We start from the raw sequence: 19,211 nt of genomic DNA, 5'->3' as shown, positions 1-19,211 counted from the left end.
AATTCAACTTGAATTTCTTGCACTGCGATTTTGCTATGCAAAATAAAACTTGAGTAGCAATTCAAAAATATTGCGTAGCAATTTTCTTCAACGCTTGGCAGCATTGTCATTCTGCAGAGCTGATCAGAGTGCAAACTCAGAGCTCAGACCACAAGTACACTGTAACACCTTAGTTGCAAACCTAGGCTGGTGCCAGGATGCCTAGCTCAGCACTTTTGAAGTTCCGTGCATCTATTTCATCCCTAAGAGTAAGTTAAGAGACACGCCTGCATGGGTGTCGGAAGGTATTTTAGTGTGGTACGTACGGTCACTGGTGATCAGAGGTCATGTGACCCTGCATGGCTGTGGCGATCAGAGGTCATGTGACATTGCATGGCTGTGGTGATCAGAGGTCATGTGACCCTGCATGGCTGTGGCGATCAGAGGTCATGTGACCCTGCATGGCTGTGGTGATCAGAGGTCATTTGACCCTGCATGGCTGTGGTGATCAGAGGTCATGTGACCCTGCATGGCTGTGGTGATCAGAGGTCATGTGACCCTGCATGGCTGTGGTGATCAGAGGTCATTTGACCCTGCATGGCTGTGGTGATCAGAGGTCATGTGACCCTGCATGGCTGTGGTGATCAGAGGTCATGTGACCTGCATTGCTGTGGTGATCAGAGGTCATGTGACCCTGCACGGCTGTGGTGATCAGAGGTCATGTGACCGCATGGCTGTGGTGAGTCGGTCAGCCACCGTGACCTGAACTACAGTTTACTCATGGGGTTGGGTTTGCTCCAATGAACATTTTTCCAAATATAGAGCCCAGATCAGTACAATAAAATGTACTGATCTGGGCTCTATTTCGAAAAAAAATCGTAGGACAAAGAGTGGCACGGCAATACCGCAGTGACCGTAGCGTGGCCGCCCGCCCCCTCCCCCCTGACCTGGCATACACACTGTGCATCATAGGGTACGGTGAAAATCAACACGTATCACGGCTTTCTGCGACACGTTTCTGAAGTTGCTTCGCACCTTTAAAAAATATTCACGGTAGATCAACCGCAGGAATCCCTAGCCATATGGCTCGAATCGGTTCCAACCCACACCCATTTGGATCGGGTGGACGGTTTGATTTTATTTGTAGTGATGACGATAACAGACATCCGCCGAATAACAATAGACCCACCCGGGAGTAGGAATAATATAGAGTGAAAGAAAGGAAAAGAAAAGAAAATTTGATTCTAACACGCCGGACCTACACCTCTGCCTCAAGACTTTCCTCTTGTTCTGTGGTTCTGCAGTTGACCGCTCACTCCTAGACGCCGATGGAGGTATGTACGGTGCTGTGTTGTGTGGATGGGGGCTGTGTGCGTGTGCGTGTGTGTATGTGTGTGTGTGTACTGGTAGAGTCCAGTTGCAACTTTTTGAGCTCTGCTGTTCTGGTTCTTTTCACGAGCTTCCCAGCCCTCTGGGGCGGCTCTGGGCATCCCAGGGTCATCCCAGGACGTAGTAGTTTAGTACTGTAAGAGGAGGGGAAACCTAGACGGGGACCGTGTAACCTATCAAGGCAACGTGTATCAAGGTCAAGGATGTGCGTGTGTGCGTGTGTGTGTGTGTGTGTGTGTGCGTGCGTGTGTGTGTGCGTGCGTGCGTGCGTGCGTGTGTGTGTGTGTGTGTGTGTGTGTGTGTGTGTGTGTGTGTGTGTGTGTGTGTGTGTGTGTGTCAGATCCACTCTGATATAGCCACCCACACTAGTAGCAAGTACAATCAGACCTCGCATAACCGCAAACATCCGTTTTCCACAAAAATATCCGTATAGGCGAGGGAACCGGATAATCGAACACACATACTGTATGTATGCATGGCATATGCTGTAAATCGGTAACCAACGATTTTCTTCCGGATGTCGAGGGATCTGGATAAAGGAGGACCGGATAAGCGAGGTCTGACTGTATTACTTTCTCTGGGGGCAGGGGTAACTGCAGTTGGATCGCGGGACGGATGCCCTTATGCCGCTGATCCTTTTTCTGCACCTTGTCCGGCTCTCACCCACATACTGCGGTGTGGTGAGCCCGCAAGTGGGATCATTTCCAAGTCCATCAAGAGTTTGGGGATGTCAGGGGGTGTCAGCCGTTGGACGGTTCAATAGCCAATTGACCCACGTGACCAGTTTTGGCAGTGAGCAACAAGTACAAGTATATGTGTGTGTGTGTGTGTGTGTGTGTGTGTGTGTGTGTGTGTGTGTGTGTGTGTGTGTGTGTGTGTGTGTGTGTGTGTGCGTGCGTGTGCGTGTATGTGTGTCCAGACACCTGGAGTGGAATCCGAGCATGAGAAGACTGCGAAATGTTTTAAAAGATTAAACAAATTTGCAGAAAACTTGGAGGTGTGTCCAATTTCGAAAGAATTGTCTGCACCGACGCAATCCACACAGCAAATTTGCTTTACTGCGTCGGTGCTGACTCTTCGAACGTAGAAAAAAATTACACTTCGAATTTGTGTGATTTCATCAAGGTGTCCTAGATTTGCAAAGGCACCATGTAGTACACAGAACAAAGCAGAATGCATCTGTGCCCCCCCCACCCCCGTAAAACTTGAATAGCTAGTGTCCGGCTAGCTATGCATGTACTTGTAAGCGCAGACAAGAGTACATGAAACCCAGATTGTGCAACCCTCATGGGTTGCCGTCGTGGGCGAAATTCCAGGATAACATCAACATTTTAGTGACATAGCACCTGCAAGCAGGATTCAAGCAGGTCTCTTTCTCCACAACTGCGGCTCAGTTGCACGCAGTACTCCACTTCCCTCCACAGATATGCATTAAATATGATCAAGAGTACATGAAAACCAGAGTGTGCAGCTTGGGGTCTTTTCTGCTATGGGTGTCTGTCACGGCGGAATTCCGTCATTACAGTCATCATATTTGGCGCACATCTGAGGCGGGAAATGGCGTAGTGCGTACAACTCACACTGAGCTGCAGTTGTGCAGAAAGAGACCTGCTTGAATCCTGCTTGCACGCACTACATCATTAAAATGGTGTAATCACGGAATTTCGCCGTGAGGCCCGTGACAGCCACCCATCCGAGCTGCACACTCTGGTTTTCATGTACTCTTGATATGATGTAATCCTGGTATGTCGCCGTGACAGACACTCATACAGAGCATGCCAGCAGGTGCACACCCTTACCTGGGTTTCATGTACTCCTGGCGCGGATGAACGTCACCCTCTCAGTATGTCGAGCTCATTGGAACAAAGAGGTTTGTAACACCTCTTTCCCACACCGTGTCAGAATTAACCACGGCTACCTTCAGGCTTCACAAGGAGAACGTGTCTGCTCCGTACGTCGGATCTCGCGTTTCCAGTGCCGACTGACTTGACACATGACTTACCTTAACATGCTTTTGATAATTTGATTCTACTTCAAAAGAAGTAAGTCTAACCCTTTGGATCTGCCATAACTCCACCACATGGCGAAAGACATCATTTTCGTTTCAAATCACGTGTCAACTTTCGGTCATTACCCCCGCAACGTTATCCTGATTTTCACATTTTTTAATCTCGTAGCTGCACTGATGAGGTCTTTAAGGCCGAAACAGCCTGCTATCTACAGCATTGGGTATCCTGATTTTCATAATCTTGGGCTCTCCGGAACGCTCTTCTCATCGCATGCACAATGAACTATCACCCAGCAAAATCAGAGTTGCAGGCCCAGCGCTACAGCCTAGTGAAGTCACCAAGTCCCCAGGAATGTCCTCAATCCCTTTCTCTGCCAACCATTTCAATTTCCTTGCTCGACCAGCTCGTGTTTTTTTGTACTGCCCGGGGGCACGTAAAGAAATTCAACCTAGGGTCAGCGTGCACACAATTGAGAGGTTAAGTTGCATGTTATTTCTGACGTGACGCACAATTTCACGTCAAATTTGGCGTAAAACTCCAAATTTCGACGTGAGCTGCAGGTCACTTCCGTTGTGTTTCCACGCACGAGCCAAATAACACGAGCTGACCTTTCGCGTCACGTCGGAAATTACGTGCATCTTAACCTCTCTATTGACCATGAATGACATGCACCAGCCATTCTACACATATGCGGCCGTGCACCCCCCTCGACCCCACCTCCTGAAACGGGACATCAGCTGCGCCCCTGTAATAACAGTGTTCGCTTTGCCTGCTCTCTTCCTTGTCCATGCATGCAGGTTGCTTGTTCCTAGCTATGGTGTACTTTGACTCTGCGGCTCGATTCCTGGCGTCCACCACACCAGCCATGGTCGATACCTCTACCCCACAGTGTGCCTCGGACCTCGGAACCGTCCTGGCGGCCATATTTGATCGGCAAGTGCGCGACGCGATGCTGCGCGACGCGAGCACGTGGAGCAGACGCCCGGGCCTGCGTGCCCAGCTGCGAAGCCTCAACGTTCCTCACGCAGGCGTCGCCGGTGCCACGGGCCGTGTTTCCCGGTCTGGGCAACGACGGCGACGGGAGCGTCAAGGTTGCAGCAGCGGCACCGACACTGGAGGTGGAGGCAGGGACAACTCGGAGGAGCACTCGTCGGGTGATTGCCAGCGGGCCCTGCAGTGGTTCATGGCACGCAGGACGGATCAATACTGCACCGACCTGATGACATTCAATCACATAGTTCCATCGGTAAGATTCTATTTATTCCCGTAGCTATGCAGCAGACGTTACTTCAGTAACGTCTGGCGCTAGCCAGGGTCCACACAGCTTTAATTTGGTATTTGTGTGTTTGTTTGTGTGTTTGTGTCACGCCTGGCGCTATCCCGTATCTGTCCCGTACCGTACCGTACCATCAAACACAGCTGGCCACATACAGCTGGCCGCAATATTCAAATAGGGCCTTCAAATGCAAGATCATAGCGTGAAGCAACTTGGAAGAAATAGTATGTGTGCGAAGTGTATCGGGGGATGCATGCAGGGCGATGGTGCGGGTTCGAATCCTAGGTTATGTCTTAAAAAAAGTACCCGACTACCCGAGGTCCTCACGGGTAACACGGGTACCCGACTACCCATGCACACCCCTAAAAAAAACACAGGGGACAAACCCATGGCGATTTGTAAGATCACAATGCGGTGATTTATGGTGTTTTGGAACTGGGCTATGGACTATAGTGATACTAGTTGGTGGTGTGATTCTATTCACAACTAGCATACAGTCAACATTGGGAATGAGAACCCTCGGCAGGGTATGGGGAAAGTGTCGGTATTCGCGAATTTTAGCTGTTCGCGATTTTGAAAGTATACAGCAAAATCAAGAGTAGATAAACAAGAGTGTGCAACTCCGGATCTCTTCTGCACAATCTGCAGATACCACCGCCCGCGGCGGAATTTTTTGTTGACGTCACCTTTTTTTCAGAAAAACGGGCATTTTGCCGCAGAGCAGTGTGAGAGCACGTGCTGGGCACCGACCTTGTAATGTAAAGCCCGGTCAAGTGCACGAGGCAAGACTTTCCAAAGGACTCGCAGCGCGTGCGTCGTCGAAAAGATTACGTCAACAAAAAATTCCGCCGCGGGCCAACCCATCCCGGAGTTGCACACTCTTGTCTATCTACTCTTGGTAAAATGTTAATGCCATGTAGGTCTTACGATTGTGTCGTTATTCGCAAACTATTGGTATACCCAAGGTTGATATTCACCAGTTGTTGTGTTACCCGAGGCCAAATGATTGGCAGCAGGACTCCAGGCAAGGGGTATGCACGTGCGGGCATGTGTGTGTGTGTGTGTGTGTGTGTGTGTGTGTGTGTGTGTGTGTGTGTGTGTTGTTTTGTGCTCCTTGGGAGCAGGTTACACTTTCTGAGCTCCGTGTTCTTGGCTTTCTCCCAAGTTTTCTGCCTGCCCAGGGCGACTCTGGCGTAGCCAGAGTCGACCCTGGAGCACCCTCGCACACTGCCAAGGTAGTGCTGCATGATTGGAGCGCGGAATCGCGATGTAGCTTGCAGGACAATTTACTTCGATATTGTCACTGCTGCGTCGGCCGTGGTCCACCACTCGCAGTGGAGTAGCTGTCCCTCGAGTGCTGTGAAGAATCCAAGCTCGAAGAATGCAGTGGTGGGAATTGCGGATTGGCGTGCTGGAACAACTCGTTGTTTTCAGTGGAGTGGACGAGCGGGTGCGGAGAGGAAGGTCCCAATGGCGGAATGGTGGGAATTGAAACTTCAATCTTTCGTCGTCATGAGTGCACTGGTCAAGCGTTGTAGAAGTCTGTCGGATTTGTGAGGCCTTGCCCTGCCGCTAACATCGTCTACGTGGAAGAACTGCTAGTGGAGTCCTGGTGGGATTTCGGATGCCCACACTCCTTTTGCCTGGTGGATTCTTTCGTGGACAGTGTTTTTCGTGACGTGAAATTTTGAATTTTTTTTCCTTCCTGTTCATTTTCAGTCGTTGTCACTGTAGCTGTCGGGTTGTTATTACAGTACAGCAGTTGTCCGTTCTGCTCCATTGTTTCATCTGTTTTGCCAGTTCTGCTAGCTGATTCTCTTTATTTGCCACTGCCCCTCATAGTGCCCATGCTTGGGTGGAGGGCGGCGTGACCCGTTTAGGGTAGCTGTATCATAGTAGTAGTAGTAGTAGTGTGTGTGTGTGTGTGTGTGTGTGTGTGTTCAATTTCACTTCAAGGTACCAGTGCATCTAGTGTCTGCTTTGATCAAAGCAGCGTGCTGTCTATACTGGTTACCCCAGCAAGTGTAGGGTGTGCATAGGTAACTGTCTTGGCCGTTTTATGCCGATGTACTCCGTGTGGTGTAGACCAGGTGTGCATTGGTGGTCGATTCATATGGCTTCGCCAGTTGTGTGGATTAAAACAGTTATCTGGCGCACGTCTTGATCTGTCTCATTCAGATCTTGTCCGCTATTGTTGCTATAAGATAAAATCTGTAGATGCACACCCAGTGCATTTGCAGATTTGCGTGCTTCTCTTGCGACGGGCGTATACATGGTACCAAGAGTACATAAACCAGAGTGTGCAACTCGGGATGGTTCCTGTGGGAGCGTAATTCGTGCACTACGTCATTTCTGACGGCATGGTAAGCCACAGGTACGGTGAAAAGTTGCGTAACCAGTCGCGGTGGTGCAGTTCACTGAGTTTGTCCTGATTTCGGTTTTTTGATACGGATAGCCTGGTGACTTTACTTGTCGGTGGATGTACGCAGCGTACACAGTCACACAAAACACCGAAATCCTGAAACAGGACGTCTAAAATCAAGCAAACTTGGCTGATTTCCGGGCTATGAAACATGAAAATTTGAGCTGTACGCAAGTCGCGGCTTGGCTGATCTCATCAGGGTGACGTAGTGCACGAACTGCGCTGTTTGAGATCTGATATGCACAGTTGCACACTCTGGTTTATGTACTCTTGATGGTACATGGTGTGTGTGTTCTTATGTGTGTGTATGTGCTTGCGCTTGTTTTCTTATGTGTGTGTGTGTGTGTGTGTGTGTGTGTGTGTGTGTGTGTGTGTGTGTGTGTAGAAATTCAACACTTGCTCAGTGCTTCGTCTCCATGGTGCTACACTCCTGAGTGTGCATGCTGCTCAGTGTAATATTACTGGATCATGCGCCGGCAAGAAGCTGTCACATGACTTTGCAACAACGTCGCATGATCCTATCACTCGGTGTTGTCCACCACCTAAGTCATGTGATGAAACCGGCCCGGGCGATGATGTCAACGGGTCACGTGTACTGGGAAGATCACATGATGATGATGTCAGTAGGTCAAATGCACTGGGAAAATCACATGATAATGATGTCACCGGGTCACATGAAGTGGGAAGGTCACGTGATGATGATGTCATCAGGTCACGTGCAGCACCTGCAACAACAACACCAGCAATTACAGCAGCGGCAGCAACCAAAGCTACAGCAGCAGCAGCAGCGGCAGCAGCAACCAAAGCGACAGCAGTGGCAGTTACGACGACAGCACCAATACGAGCGACAGCGGGATCAGTAACAAGCAACGGAGGACATACTGACGGACCGTCACTCCACAATGCCACGCCTGCAGGCATCGCTAGTACTCGTACTGCGCATGACGAATTTGCAAGATCACCGCCGCGCGTATCGAGTACCGACGTGGACTCTCGAGGCACCTGTGATCCTCCGCACTCAGGCTCTGTAATGGTTTGCCTGCTTGCCGAAGCTATACCAGCTGTGCTCGGTGTCTGCAGTGATACGGAGCCTTCGGTGGGGAATTCCCTTTCTTCTAGTCGTGTGTACAGTGTGGAGAAGATCGGGAAACACCACTGTCTGGCCTGGCCAAATAGTGATGTCATGACTCTGCGCGATGATGTCATCGCTGCCCATGATGATCATAATGATGACGTAATGTGCCGCAGCACGACTACATGCACCGGTCCACGAAATCACACTACATGCCATGGTAGTGCTGGTGTGACCCATGCCCGGGATTCTACTCCACAGTGCGGGGCCAGTGAGAGTGATGATGTCATCCAGCACTGTCAACATACCGGTGACGTCATAGCCGCTGCAGTCGACTGTGGATATTGCGGTACAGTTGGTAATTGTAACTGTGCATTAGCGAAGGAAAGCGCAAGGTCATGTAGCACTGCAGAGCGACGCAATACATCTCAGAACGGTACCGAAAGCAGCAACATAGGCACGTCTCAACAAGAATTACAGATTCCTCCACCACCGCCATCTGCGGATACTGTGCATTCCGGAGATGGTGGTGATAAGCAGGTGGTGCGGCGCGACGCTCGCTTGAGCACACCTGCCGACGACTCTGCCTGCTTCCCGTGCCACGCCGTCCCACAGCTGCTGCAGTCGGCACGGCGACACCTGATGTCGTCATGGAAACACGGTGCCGCGCTGGAAGCCGAGCGCAACGCCCTGGAGCTGCTCGCGCTGGATGGTGCCACGTTGCCCGCGGTGATCAAGACGAAGAAATCAGCTTCAAAGCAACGCAGTAAAGGCAAGGCGAGAGCTGGGAAACCGAAATCGTCTAAACAAGTATCCGGTGTGAAAGCAGCTGCATCATCAAGCAAACACGTTAACAACTCCCCTGTCGGTGATCGTGTACATCATGTACGACTTCCTGAAGAACGACAAGAAGGCAGCTGTGCGTCGAGCTGTGTATCCAGCAAGAATGTTACAAATGCTGCAGAGCCACCGGGCATTGTCACCACCCACGATGGTGCGTGTGAAGTCGGTCACGATGGTGTTTGTGAAGTCGAGCCCTCACGCCATGGTGTGTATAGAAGTGGTGCGCGCGGCGGAGTGGGTCCTCGCTGTGCAAGTCGAGATGGCAGTCTGGATTCGTGCCTGGGTAGCAGTCACTCCTCGTTGTCTTCGTCTTGCTGCGACAGTCTTGATCGCGACAGTGCAGTGAAGTGCTGCGGTGCTCACGGTGAGGCTGATGCCACACGCATGCAGTCATTGGCGGCGACAAGAACACCAACATCATCACCACCGCTATCATTGGTGACTACAACAGCAGCAGCAACACCGACATCATCATCGTTATCATCGGTGACTACAACATCACCACCAACACCGACACCATCACCACCGTTGATAGCAACAGTACCATCGATATCATCAGTAGCTACATCAGCAACAGCATTGCCATTTCGATCATTGATTGCTACAACAACGGCAGCAAAAATACCAGCACCACCACCACTAGCAGCAGCAACAACAGCAGCAGCAACAACAACAGCGGCAGCAACAGCGGCAGCAAAAACAGCAGCAGCAGCAGCAATAACAGCAGCAGCACCACCACCACCAGCAGCAACAACAGCAGCAGCAGCAAAAGTAGCAGCAACAACAACAGCAGTAGCAGCAGCAGCAACAACAACAGCGGCAGCAACAGCAGTAGCAGGAGCTAGAGAAGCAGGAGCACCAGCGGCCACTCCACGGACACCAGCGGCAACTCCAGAAACGCCAGCCATATCCCTGCTTGCACCTCCACCAACGCCTCCGCAAAGGCCACCAGGAATGCCAGCGATGCCACCACTAACCGTAGGGATGGATATTGCAGTGACACCACCCGCTACAATAATTTCCCTTGGGGCATATGCACAAGTAGCAGGAGCATTCGCACCTACACTGTCATTAGCACCAACATCATCCACAACTGCAGTGGTAGCAGCAGCACAGCCACCGCAACAAGCATCACCAGCAGTGTGGCAAGGTGCAGCGGCAGAAATGACGCTAGCGCTAGCAGCCGCCCCGGTAACTAGATCTGCCAAGGGTACAACATCTGTCAAAGGTACGACATCTGTAAAAGGTGCAACATCTGCCAAAGGTACAGCATCTGTCAATGGTACTACATCTGTCAAGGGTGCAGCATCTGCCAAGCGTACACAATCTACCGTGAGCACTAGAAAAGGTGTGTCAGCATCAGCCCACACAAGCCCATCAGTGCCGACAGCATCACCATTATCACCAGCAGCAGCAACATCGGCAACAACAACATCCATGACAGCAGCTGCACCAGCAGCAGCAGTATCAACAAAGGCAGCAGCAGTACCAATACTAGCACCAGTAGCAACCACAAAGGCAACAGTGGCAGCAACAGCAGTGGGAGTAGTAACAGCAACATCATCAGCAGTGACATCATCAGCAGTGACATCATCAGTAGTGACGTCATCAGTAGTGACATCATTGGCAGCGGCATCATCAGCAATGACATCATCGGCTGTGACATCATCAGCAGGAACATCATCGGTAGGGACATCATTGGCAGCGGCATCATCGGTGGTGACGTCGTCTCTCAGTGGCAGTGGGCACATGACTGCACTTCAGTACTCTGGGCCTGGCTGTAGGCAGCAGAATCCGCCATTAGACGCTGTGCCTGTAACATACCGCAATACTCATACAGTGCCAACACACCTTGCAGACCGAAACCCAACGAGTTCATCCCGCTTCACGTCCTGCTCTACTCACGTCGAATGCCATGAATCCAGGGCAACGGTGCCCTCAAACACAACGTCTGGTAGGGAAAGCCCCGAGTGGTTCATCGCTGGCCGTACCCGTAACCGTCAACCGAACACGTCTTCACCAATGCACCGTCGAGTGGGTGAGAGAAGGTCTGGAAAGCGCACGGTGGCAACAGCGCACGTCACCTCTAAAGTCGGTACGTCGCAATCACGACAAGTTGCCTCCACTCGGGACTCAAAGCATACTACGTCCTGCGGATGCGCGAGCAGTTGCTCTGCCAGCACCACCAGCATCACCACCACCACCGCTGTACCTACATGCAGCCCAGACTGGTGTTCACATTCCACAACCAGTCTCCATCGTCAAGTCTCCTCACCCTGCACCAGCACCAGCACCACCACCACCAAAGCCACCTCCACCCCCTGTACCACCATACCTGGAAGCAGCCCAGCCTGGTGTTCACATCCCACAACCAGTGTCCACCATCAAGTTTCTTTGCCCTGCACCACCAACAGCACTCCTTTCCTGGACTCGGCCGCCTGGCCTCCGCTGCTAGTTGCTAGCGGCAACGGTGAAACGTCCAGGACTGGGTGCGAGGGAGCGGCAACCAGTCACCGGCTACTAATGAGTGAAGCAGACGGCGTGGTTTCCCGTCTGTCTGAAGGTTCGCAGCCGCAAAGTGAATGTGTTGACAAAGCGAACACACAGACTATCGGGGAAACACCGCCAGAGCTGCAGGTTAGCACCATGAACGCAGGCAGTGACATCTGCCCTGATACCATGACCTATGGCAATGTCCCATGCGTACGTGATGCGAGCTGCGGACGCGGTGCTGTACTCGGCGACGATGCGGTGCCCTCCAGGACATGTGCAACAGCTTCTGCCCGTTGCTATGACAATGGAGACGCCTCACCGCCAAAAACCCTCCGTCGGCGACAGCATCACGGAGGGCAGCGCAGCCGAAACCACCAGCACCGTTGTTCAACGGGCCGACAGGTCACTATGGCAACACGGCAACCCTCTGCTAGTACGCACGACGGCAGATGTACTTCAGGCGGCTACAATCCACACCCTGCAAGGAGCACAGTTCGCAACTCAACCGGTGAGTCTGCAAGTCGTTCAATGACATCCTTGCCAGTACAGAACACATCAATGACATCACTGCCAGTACAGAACACATCAATGACATCACTGCCAGTACAGAATACATCAATGACATCACTGCCAGTACAGAATACATCAATTACATCATTGCCAGTACAGAGTACATCAATGACATCATTGCCGGTACAGAATACATCAATGACATCATTGCCAGTACAGAATGCATCAATTACATCATTGCCAGTACAGAATACATCAATGACATCATTGCCAGTACAGAATACATCAATGACATCATTGCCAGTACAGAATACGTCAATGGCATCATTGCCAGAACGGAACACGTCAACCACACCCTTTCCAGTACGGAGCACGTCACACTTTGGTCAGTTGTACCCGGGCGCAGTGCAAACAGCTGCGTCAATCAGTCATCAACACGTTCAACCTGCATCGATGTGTGCCTGTGGTACCACACTGGTTTGCCCGACATGTGGATGCAGCCTTGCCGCAGAGAACAGAGCAACAAGTGTGCGCCAATGGCCCTCGCTCCCGGCCCTGCCTCGCGCCACGGCTGGAGCAACTGACACGCAACTGACGCAATGCCGATCGCTGAATGTGGTGCTGCCCTCGTTGTATTGCGTTCAGCCGGATCGGCGTTTCGGACACGTGCCGATGATGGCGTTACCAATGACAACCCTGGCATCACTCGTCGCCACGGATACACACACACGCCCCACACACACACGCCCGTCTGTCCAACAAGCTATGGAATCGTTGGTCAGCACGGATACTCGCTCGTCTGTCCAACAAGCAATGGAATCGCTCGTCACGATGTCCCATTATCAGCCGTGTATGCATCCATCCCAGCAACAGCAGCACAATCAACACCAGGATTTAGTTAACATCGCTGCACGACCAACGGTCGTAGACCAGGCTGACATGCTACCCGCAGTCAAGTGTTTTCAAGCTGCGATTCCGTCGACTCTGCTGTACACTCCTGAATCGCTGACTCGCGATGGATCCAAGCCACTACGTGGCCACACTCAGCTAACCCAGGCAAGTAGACCACCTCCTACTGCCTGTCATATTGAACACGGTGTTGGGCCAAACATGCCGGAACACGAGGCCCGCCACCCAGGCACGCTGGTATCATTGGAAACTAAAATTCAGGCTCTTCCACAGGAGCCGGTCCCGCAATTGTCTACGGGAAGAATTCTGTCCTATCCATATGCGGCGCAGCCTGGAATTCAATTCCCGGGCCTTCATCGCGTTCAGGCCAATTTGCACGGATCTCAGACTATTCCGGGTGGAATTCAGTCACTGCCAACTGGATTTCAAACATTGCAGCATGGACTTCAGGAAATCCCGCACACCCAGCCTCCGTTCCCATCCTTTCCAACAGCTCAACAAAGTCATTTGCGTCAGCTGCACGAACCGATAACAGCACCCCCAGTTACCCACGTCGACTACATCAATATGCTACCGATATCACCATGCTCCCATCAGCAGCAATACCAGCAGCAGCACCCGCAGCAAGACCGTCAGCAGCTACAGCGAACCCACCTCCACAATAACCACCACCAGCAACACTACCGCCACCTCCACCAACAGAACCAACAGCCACACCAGCAGCAGCAGCAGCAACAGCAGCAGCAACAACATCAGCAACCGCAACAGCAGCTGCAGCAGCAGCAGCAGCAGCAGCAGCAACAACATCAGCAACCGCAACAGCAGCTGCAGCAGCAGCAGCAGCAGCACCAACGGCAACAGCAGCAGCACTATCAGGCCGTTTCCACATTGCCATGCAGCAGAGACAATGATGTAATGGATGACATCATGCATACAGTATTGGATGACGTGATGGGTGACGTGATGACGGATGAGACTGTATGCAGTGTGTTGCTATCACCTGTGTGTATGCAGCGCATAGCGCAGCTAGTTCGATCACAGTTACCTGTGAGCAGGGCATCAGCACTGCAGCCTCTGCCGGAGTCCATCGTCAACAAATCCCTATGCCAGTATCCACACTCACCAGTCACGCGTAGTGATGATGAATGCGGGCAACTGCGACGCCTAGCAGATCCAGTCTGGATGGACGTGGAGCACGGTCTGGCTTCGTGTGCTGAATTGCGCACACTGCTAGCGCAGGCACACGTTCCCGTTCACCAATGGCGCGCAGCCACTTGGCTATCTCTAGCCAAGTGTCGTTGATTGTGCCGTACAATCAACAGTTTTTGAGAAGACACTTTGAAAAGTTTTAATGTCATCATTACAACTATCTTCTGTTCATCACGTCACCATGGTAATTTATGTATGCCTTATCACCATGGTTACGTCTGGTCATCACATTGTCATGGCTACTTCTTTTTCCCACGTCACCGTGGTTACTTTTGTGCACCATGTCGCCATGGTAATTTCTGTTCTTCATGCTACCATTGTAATTTCTGTTCATCACTCTCTTGGACCAATGCACCCTCCTCGTCCATTATCATTATTCTTGAGCTGTGCATGAGAATTAAATTCCTTCCATATTTGACCTTGATCATCAGGGTGGTGATTGGGCTGTTTGTAGGAGATGACATCATTTTGAATTCAAGTGTAGCTGTTGAATGCATCCCTCTTTTTCTTTTCTTTTGCTCAACAGTAGACAGTATAATATTTATGGACTTGCTGACAGTAGGTAAACAGTGACATTGTATGGCCTATGGGGCGATCATGTTCGATGCAGTCAGACTGATGTTTTTCTTTCTACAAGTGCCCATGCTGGCCTCCAAAGCGGCTGGTACATGTACGACCTACGAAGTACAGTGTACTCGGCCGACCTGAGGTCTCGGTTTCATAGTGTGCTAGATGCACATTTTTTTTAAAGGGGGGGGGGGGTAGGCCCAGACAGATTCTGCCGGCAATTCTTTCGGCAAAAGCTGAGTTGAAAAAGCGGAAATTGCCGGCAAAATCGGAGCAAAAACATCGAGATCCTGGGTAGAAGTGATGCCTGATAGTCTTGTTTTCTTACCCGTTCAGCACGGTACACCGCAAAGGATATTCATTTCTCTGAAATATCACTGGGATTTACTGTGGATCACCGGTTTGGGAAGAACTCGGGGCATATGTGTGTGAAAACCTAGGTTGAGAAACCGATGGAGCGATTTTCATGAAACGCACAGGAAGTAGGTTAACAATCGTTTTTTCAGGAGAAATGAAGCAACAAACATGCATACCGGTAATAATTATAGCTCGTTAACGCGTTGTACTTGTAAGTTGTAGTGCCAAGATAGCGCTAGCTCATCGAAAATTAATATCGATGATTTAGCAGCAAAATTTTTACCGCAAATTATCTAGGCGAACTCGAGCGGAGCTCCGGAGTAGAATCTGTCTCATACTCAGTGTCCAGGTGTCTGGGGCCAGTGGGGGAGGAAGAATGAATGAAAAGCGAAGGACACTGCATGGCTGGTGTAGAAAAGCACAGAGGGCCAAGGGCATGCAGAGAGAGACAGAGATAATGGCTACCTCCTGATAACCAAACTATCGACCGTTCCGACCACGAAACCGATTTGCGATAGTCCAACGCTACCCTGTAGTACTTCGCCGCTTCGAAGAGCACTCCTTGAACCTGCTCCATGGCGTCTCCACTCGTGCCATTGATCTGGGCCGGACTTGTGTGCTGTTGGGTGTTGCAGTTTGCATCCATCGCTGATGCAGCTGTACCCAATGCAAATGCGGACTCTGAGGCACCTTGTGACATGAGCGCAGACTACAGAGACGGTTCAGGTGTGATCTATAATGTTCAGAAAACCGACTGGAACGTGTCCGCTACGGTTGTGTTCGTGCCGAAGGGCACTAAGCTGGGATGGAGTCACGCTACGGGCGTTGTGGACCCGTCGACATGGCGCATTATCATGGAGTTCAATTACACCAGCATGAACCGTACAGTGCGAGTTTGGGGCACCGTCAAATGGCAGTGCTCCGAGATCGACTTTGACAACAAAGCTGTGTGGTGGAGACCCGATACCACTCTCACTGACATCCATCTCGTGTACATGACGCATCTAGACGTGGGCTTCACTGACGGAGCTCGGAACGTCTGCGATCTCTACTTCAACGATCACTTCCCCAAGGCCATGCGCACAGCGGCCGATCTGCGACGTCTTAGCACGGAGGCACGCTTCGTGTACACCGAGTTCCCATGGCTGGTGCACGAGTATCTGACCAATGCCGCAGGATGCGCGCACACACCGCGCTCAGAGCAGCAGATAGCGGACTTCACGGTGGCCGTTCAGCGGGGCGATATCAGCTGGCACGCGCTATCGCTAAACATTCTCACCGAACTGTACGAGTCGAAACATTTCAACTGGTCGTTGGGCATAGCCGAGACTCTGAACGGAATGCTGGGCCAGAAGAACGGAGTGCTGTGCGGTAAACACACCGACGTTCCCGGGATGAGCAGATCGGTGGTGCCATATTTGGCGAGTCGCGGAGTGCAGGCGCTGCACATTGGGTACAACGGCGCGTGTATGTTCCCGTCGATTCCGAGCGTGTTCCGTTGGCAGCACGTGGCCAGCGGCACGGAAGTGATCGTCATGGCCGAACCGACCTACGGAGAACGGATTCGCGTTGATGCGGCTGCTGACACTGCGCTCGTGTTCATGTACACGAGTGACAACGCAGAGCCTCCAAGTGCAGCGCAGGTCCTGGCCTTCTGGGACGCGCTCAGAGCCAGGTATCCCAACGCCAAGATCAACGTGGAGCGTCCGCTGGACGCCTACACGCAGCTACTGGCCAGCGTGAAGCAAGACTTGCCGGTGATCAGCGGGGAGATTGGTGACTCGTGGCTGTACGGAGCCCCTGCAGACCCCTACCGCATTGCTGCGTACCGCACCGCTACCTCTACGATCAACGAAGCCATCACCGCGGGCGACCTCGACGAGGCAAGCCCATATTTGGAGGAGTACCGGTACAGGCTGATGAAGCCGATGGAACACAATTGGGGCTTGAGTGTGGGACAGTACTTGCCCCAGTTGCGCAGCACAACCCATGGAAACTGGTCGAATGCCGAGTTCTACGCCGTGCGTAATCGCAGCGACTATCACAGACTGGAGCGCGAGTGGCAGGAGCAGAATGAGTTCTGTGCGCCATCGTCTATTCGCTCCACAGTTTTGCACTCATCTTCGACTGACAGCACCGATCGTCACGGCACCGAATGGTTGCAATTCAATCGCAAACTAAAAACTAGACTACTGGCATTAAAGAACGCCGACACATCCCGCCAACCACCTTACAGCTCACAGCATCACCATGACAACAGCAATGATCGCGTGCAAATCTCCGAGCGGCCGAAGAGTACGCCGTACACGTGCCTCGGGCGTTTCAGCGTGCAATTCAACATCACCGACGGCTCAATGATCTCACTCACGGATACGCTGTCCAAGAGAGAATGGCTGGGTGCGCCGAACGGCAGCATGGGTGTGTTTCGCTATCGCACCTACAGCATGGTCGACTTTGATAACTTTAACCGTGGCTACAACCCAGGGTGCGGACCGCCGTGCCCCGACTTCAGCAAATCCGGCATGGAGACGGCGAATGCTACGTCTGCAGTCTGGATGCCCAGGGTGGTCAACTTCACGGCAGCGGTGACCGGTGACGACGACGCATGCCACTTCACGGCCACCCTGTCGCTGCCCGAGGAAACGCACGCAAAGTACGGCGCGCCACGATACCTCAGCCTTACGTACGTCATCACGACTTCACAGCATGCACCGACCAGCGGCAGCCAACAGCCAGTGGACGACCTGCATGGCAACGACATATTTCACTCGCATGCACAGCAGCGTGGACAACAGCAGCAGCATGACGATGATACACTGGTGTTCAGTGCCGGTGCTGGTATAGACCACAGCAGTGGAAGCGATCACATACAGGTCTATACAAAGCTGGTGTGGAAGGATAAACCGGCCACTCGCCTTGCCGAGGCAATGTTCCTCTCGTTCGCCCCGGTCGTTCGGAACGCCAGTCTCTGGCGCATGGACGTACTGGGACATGATGTGTCGCCGCTAGATGTGGTGGTCGACGGAACACGCCACTTACACGCGGTCGGTAAGGGTGTGCGTTACGCCGGTGTCGAGGAAATTATCGACATTGCTACTCTGCATACACCGCTCGTGGCACCTGGCGATATCGATCACCTACTAGACTACGACGGCAACACACAGCCAGATCTCACCGGCGGATGGCATTTTAACCTTTACAACAACCTGTGGGGTACGGCGTTCCCTCAGTGGAGCAACGAGAGTGGTATTGCAGAGTTCTTGGTCTCCTTCATCTCAACAACCAACACAACATATTAAACTCCGCTTTCCAGCCGACCTCGACACATTGCCACAGCATACCACCAGCAAAGCGATGCAGCCGTTGACACTGAATTCCTTCACACAGCCATTTCGAGTTATATTATAAACACTGTGACTCTCGTTAGTGGATGTATACATTGTAGAAAGGTTACGATAGTCTGTACAGGGCCAAATGCTGATGCTTATCCTTTATCCCTCCTCTCAAGTGTTCAGTGAAATCCCTGTTAAAGAAGAAGAAGAAGTAAAGTCTGCACATCCACGTTACAACCGGCTTACAAGTGGGTTGAGAAACACAACCAGCTTAGAGAAGTTTGGCTCGTGCCAGGCCACCGCCATGACTGATTATAGCAAGAGTACATACCCCCCCCCCCCCCTCAGAGTGTGCAACGCCGATCCAGCTCTGCATAGGGTCTTGGTCGAGCGGAATCGGATTTTCTGATGTCATGCGTACACTCCACACCAGCGCAAGGCCGGTCTCGAGGCAGGGCACCATTGTTTTTGATCCGAGAGTACCCGCGACTCCCCGGGTTCCCCTCAGATGTGTACGGTATTATGACGCAAAGATCCGATTCCGCTCGACCAAGACCCTATACAGAGCTGGATCAGGCGTTGCACACTCTGGGGGGTTATGTACTCTTGATTATAGTGATTACACCAGCAGGGTGACAAATGCCGCGGCATGCATGCACGGTGAGGGTGAGGTGGTAAATCTCATGACCCGCAATGTCCGACAAGGGGAATACCCCGGCACTGAGTTCGAATTTCGACCACTGGCGGTCAATGACGTCTGGATGCACATAGCCATCGGTCAATGCACTGTTTCAGAGCAAAAGCAGGGTTAGATTTTCTGGGATGTTTCTCAATAGGGAGGTTT

The 19,211-nt window shown here is 52.0% G+C and overlaps 2 protein-coding genes across 2 annotated transcripts in view; both read left to right on the top strand.

The window, feature by feature from the left end:
• Positions 1–14,714, top strand: part of LOC135826541 (mucin-19-like) — a 16,208-nt gene extending 1,494 nt beyond the window's left edge. The window contains exons 2-4 of the mRNA XM_065339150.1: positions 1,284–1,313; positions 4,175–4,623; positions 7,461–14,714. Coding sequence (XP_065195222.1) covers positions 4,192–4,623; positions 7,461–14,204 — 7,176 coding nt within the window. The 5' untranslated portion in view covers positions 1,284–1,313; positions 4,175–4,191 and the 3' untranslated portion in view covers positions 14,205–14,714. The remainder of the gene's footprint in view (positions 1–1,283; positions 1,314–4,174; positions 4,624–7,460) is intronic.
• An 896-nt stretch (positions 14,715–15,610) lies between these two features.
• LOC135826196 (uncharacterized) lies at positions 15,611–18,334 on the top strand. The gene has a single exon (XM_065338828.1). The coding sequence runs from the start codon at positions 15,611–15,613 to the stop codon at positions 18,332–18,334; it is 2,724 nt and encodes a 907-aa protein (XP_065194900.1).
• Positions 18,335–19,211: the final 877 nt, after the last annotated feature.

The sequence above is a fragment of the Sycon ciliatum genome, chromosome 10 (genome assembly GCF_964019385.1).
Source record: "Sycon ciliatum chromosome 10, ocSycCili1.1, whole genome shotgun sequence".
Classification (NCBI taxonomy): domain Eukaryota; kingdom Metazoa; phylum Porifera; class Calcarea; order Leucosolenida; family Sycettidae; genus Sycon; species Sycon ciliatum.
The sequence above is the reverse complement of the archived record's forward strand: the minus strand, read 5'-3'. Positions and strand labels throughout refer to the sequence as shown.

Coding starts and splice junctions, on each gene's coding strand:
- LOC135826196 (XM_065338828.1), top strand. CDS start 15,611: ATGGCGTCTCCACTCGTGCCATTGATCTGGGCCGGACTTGTGTGCTGT.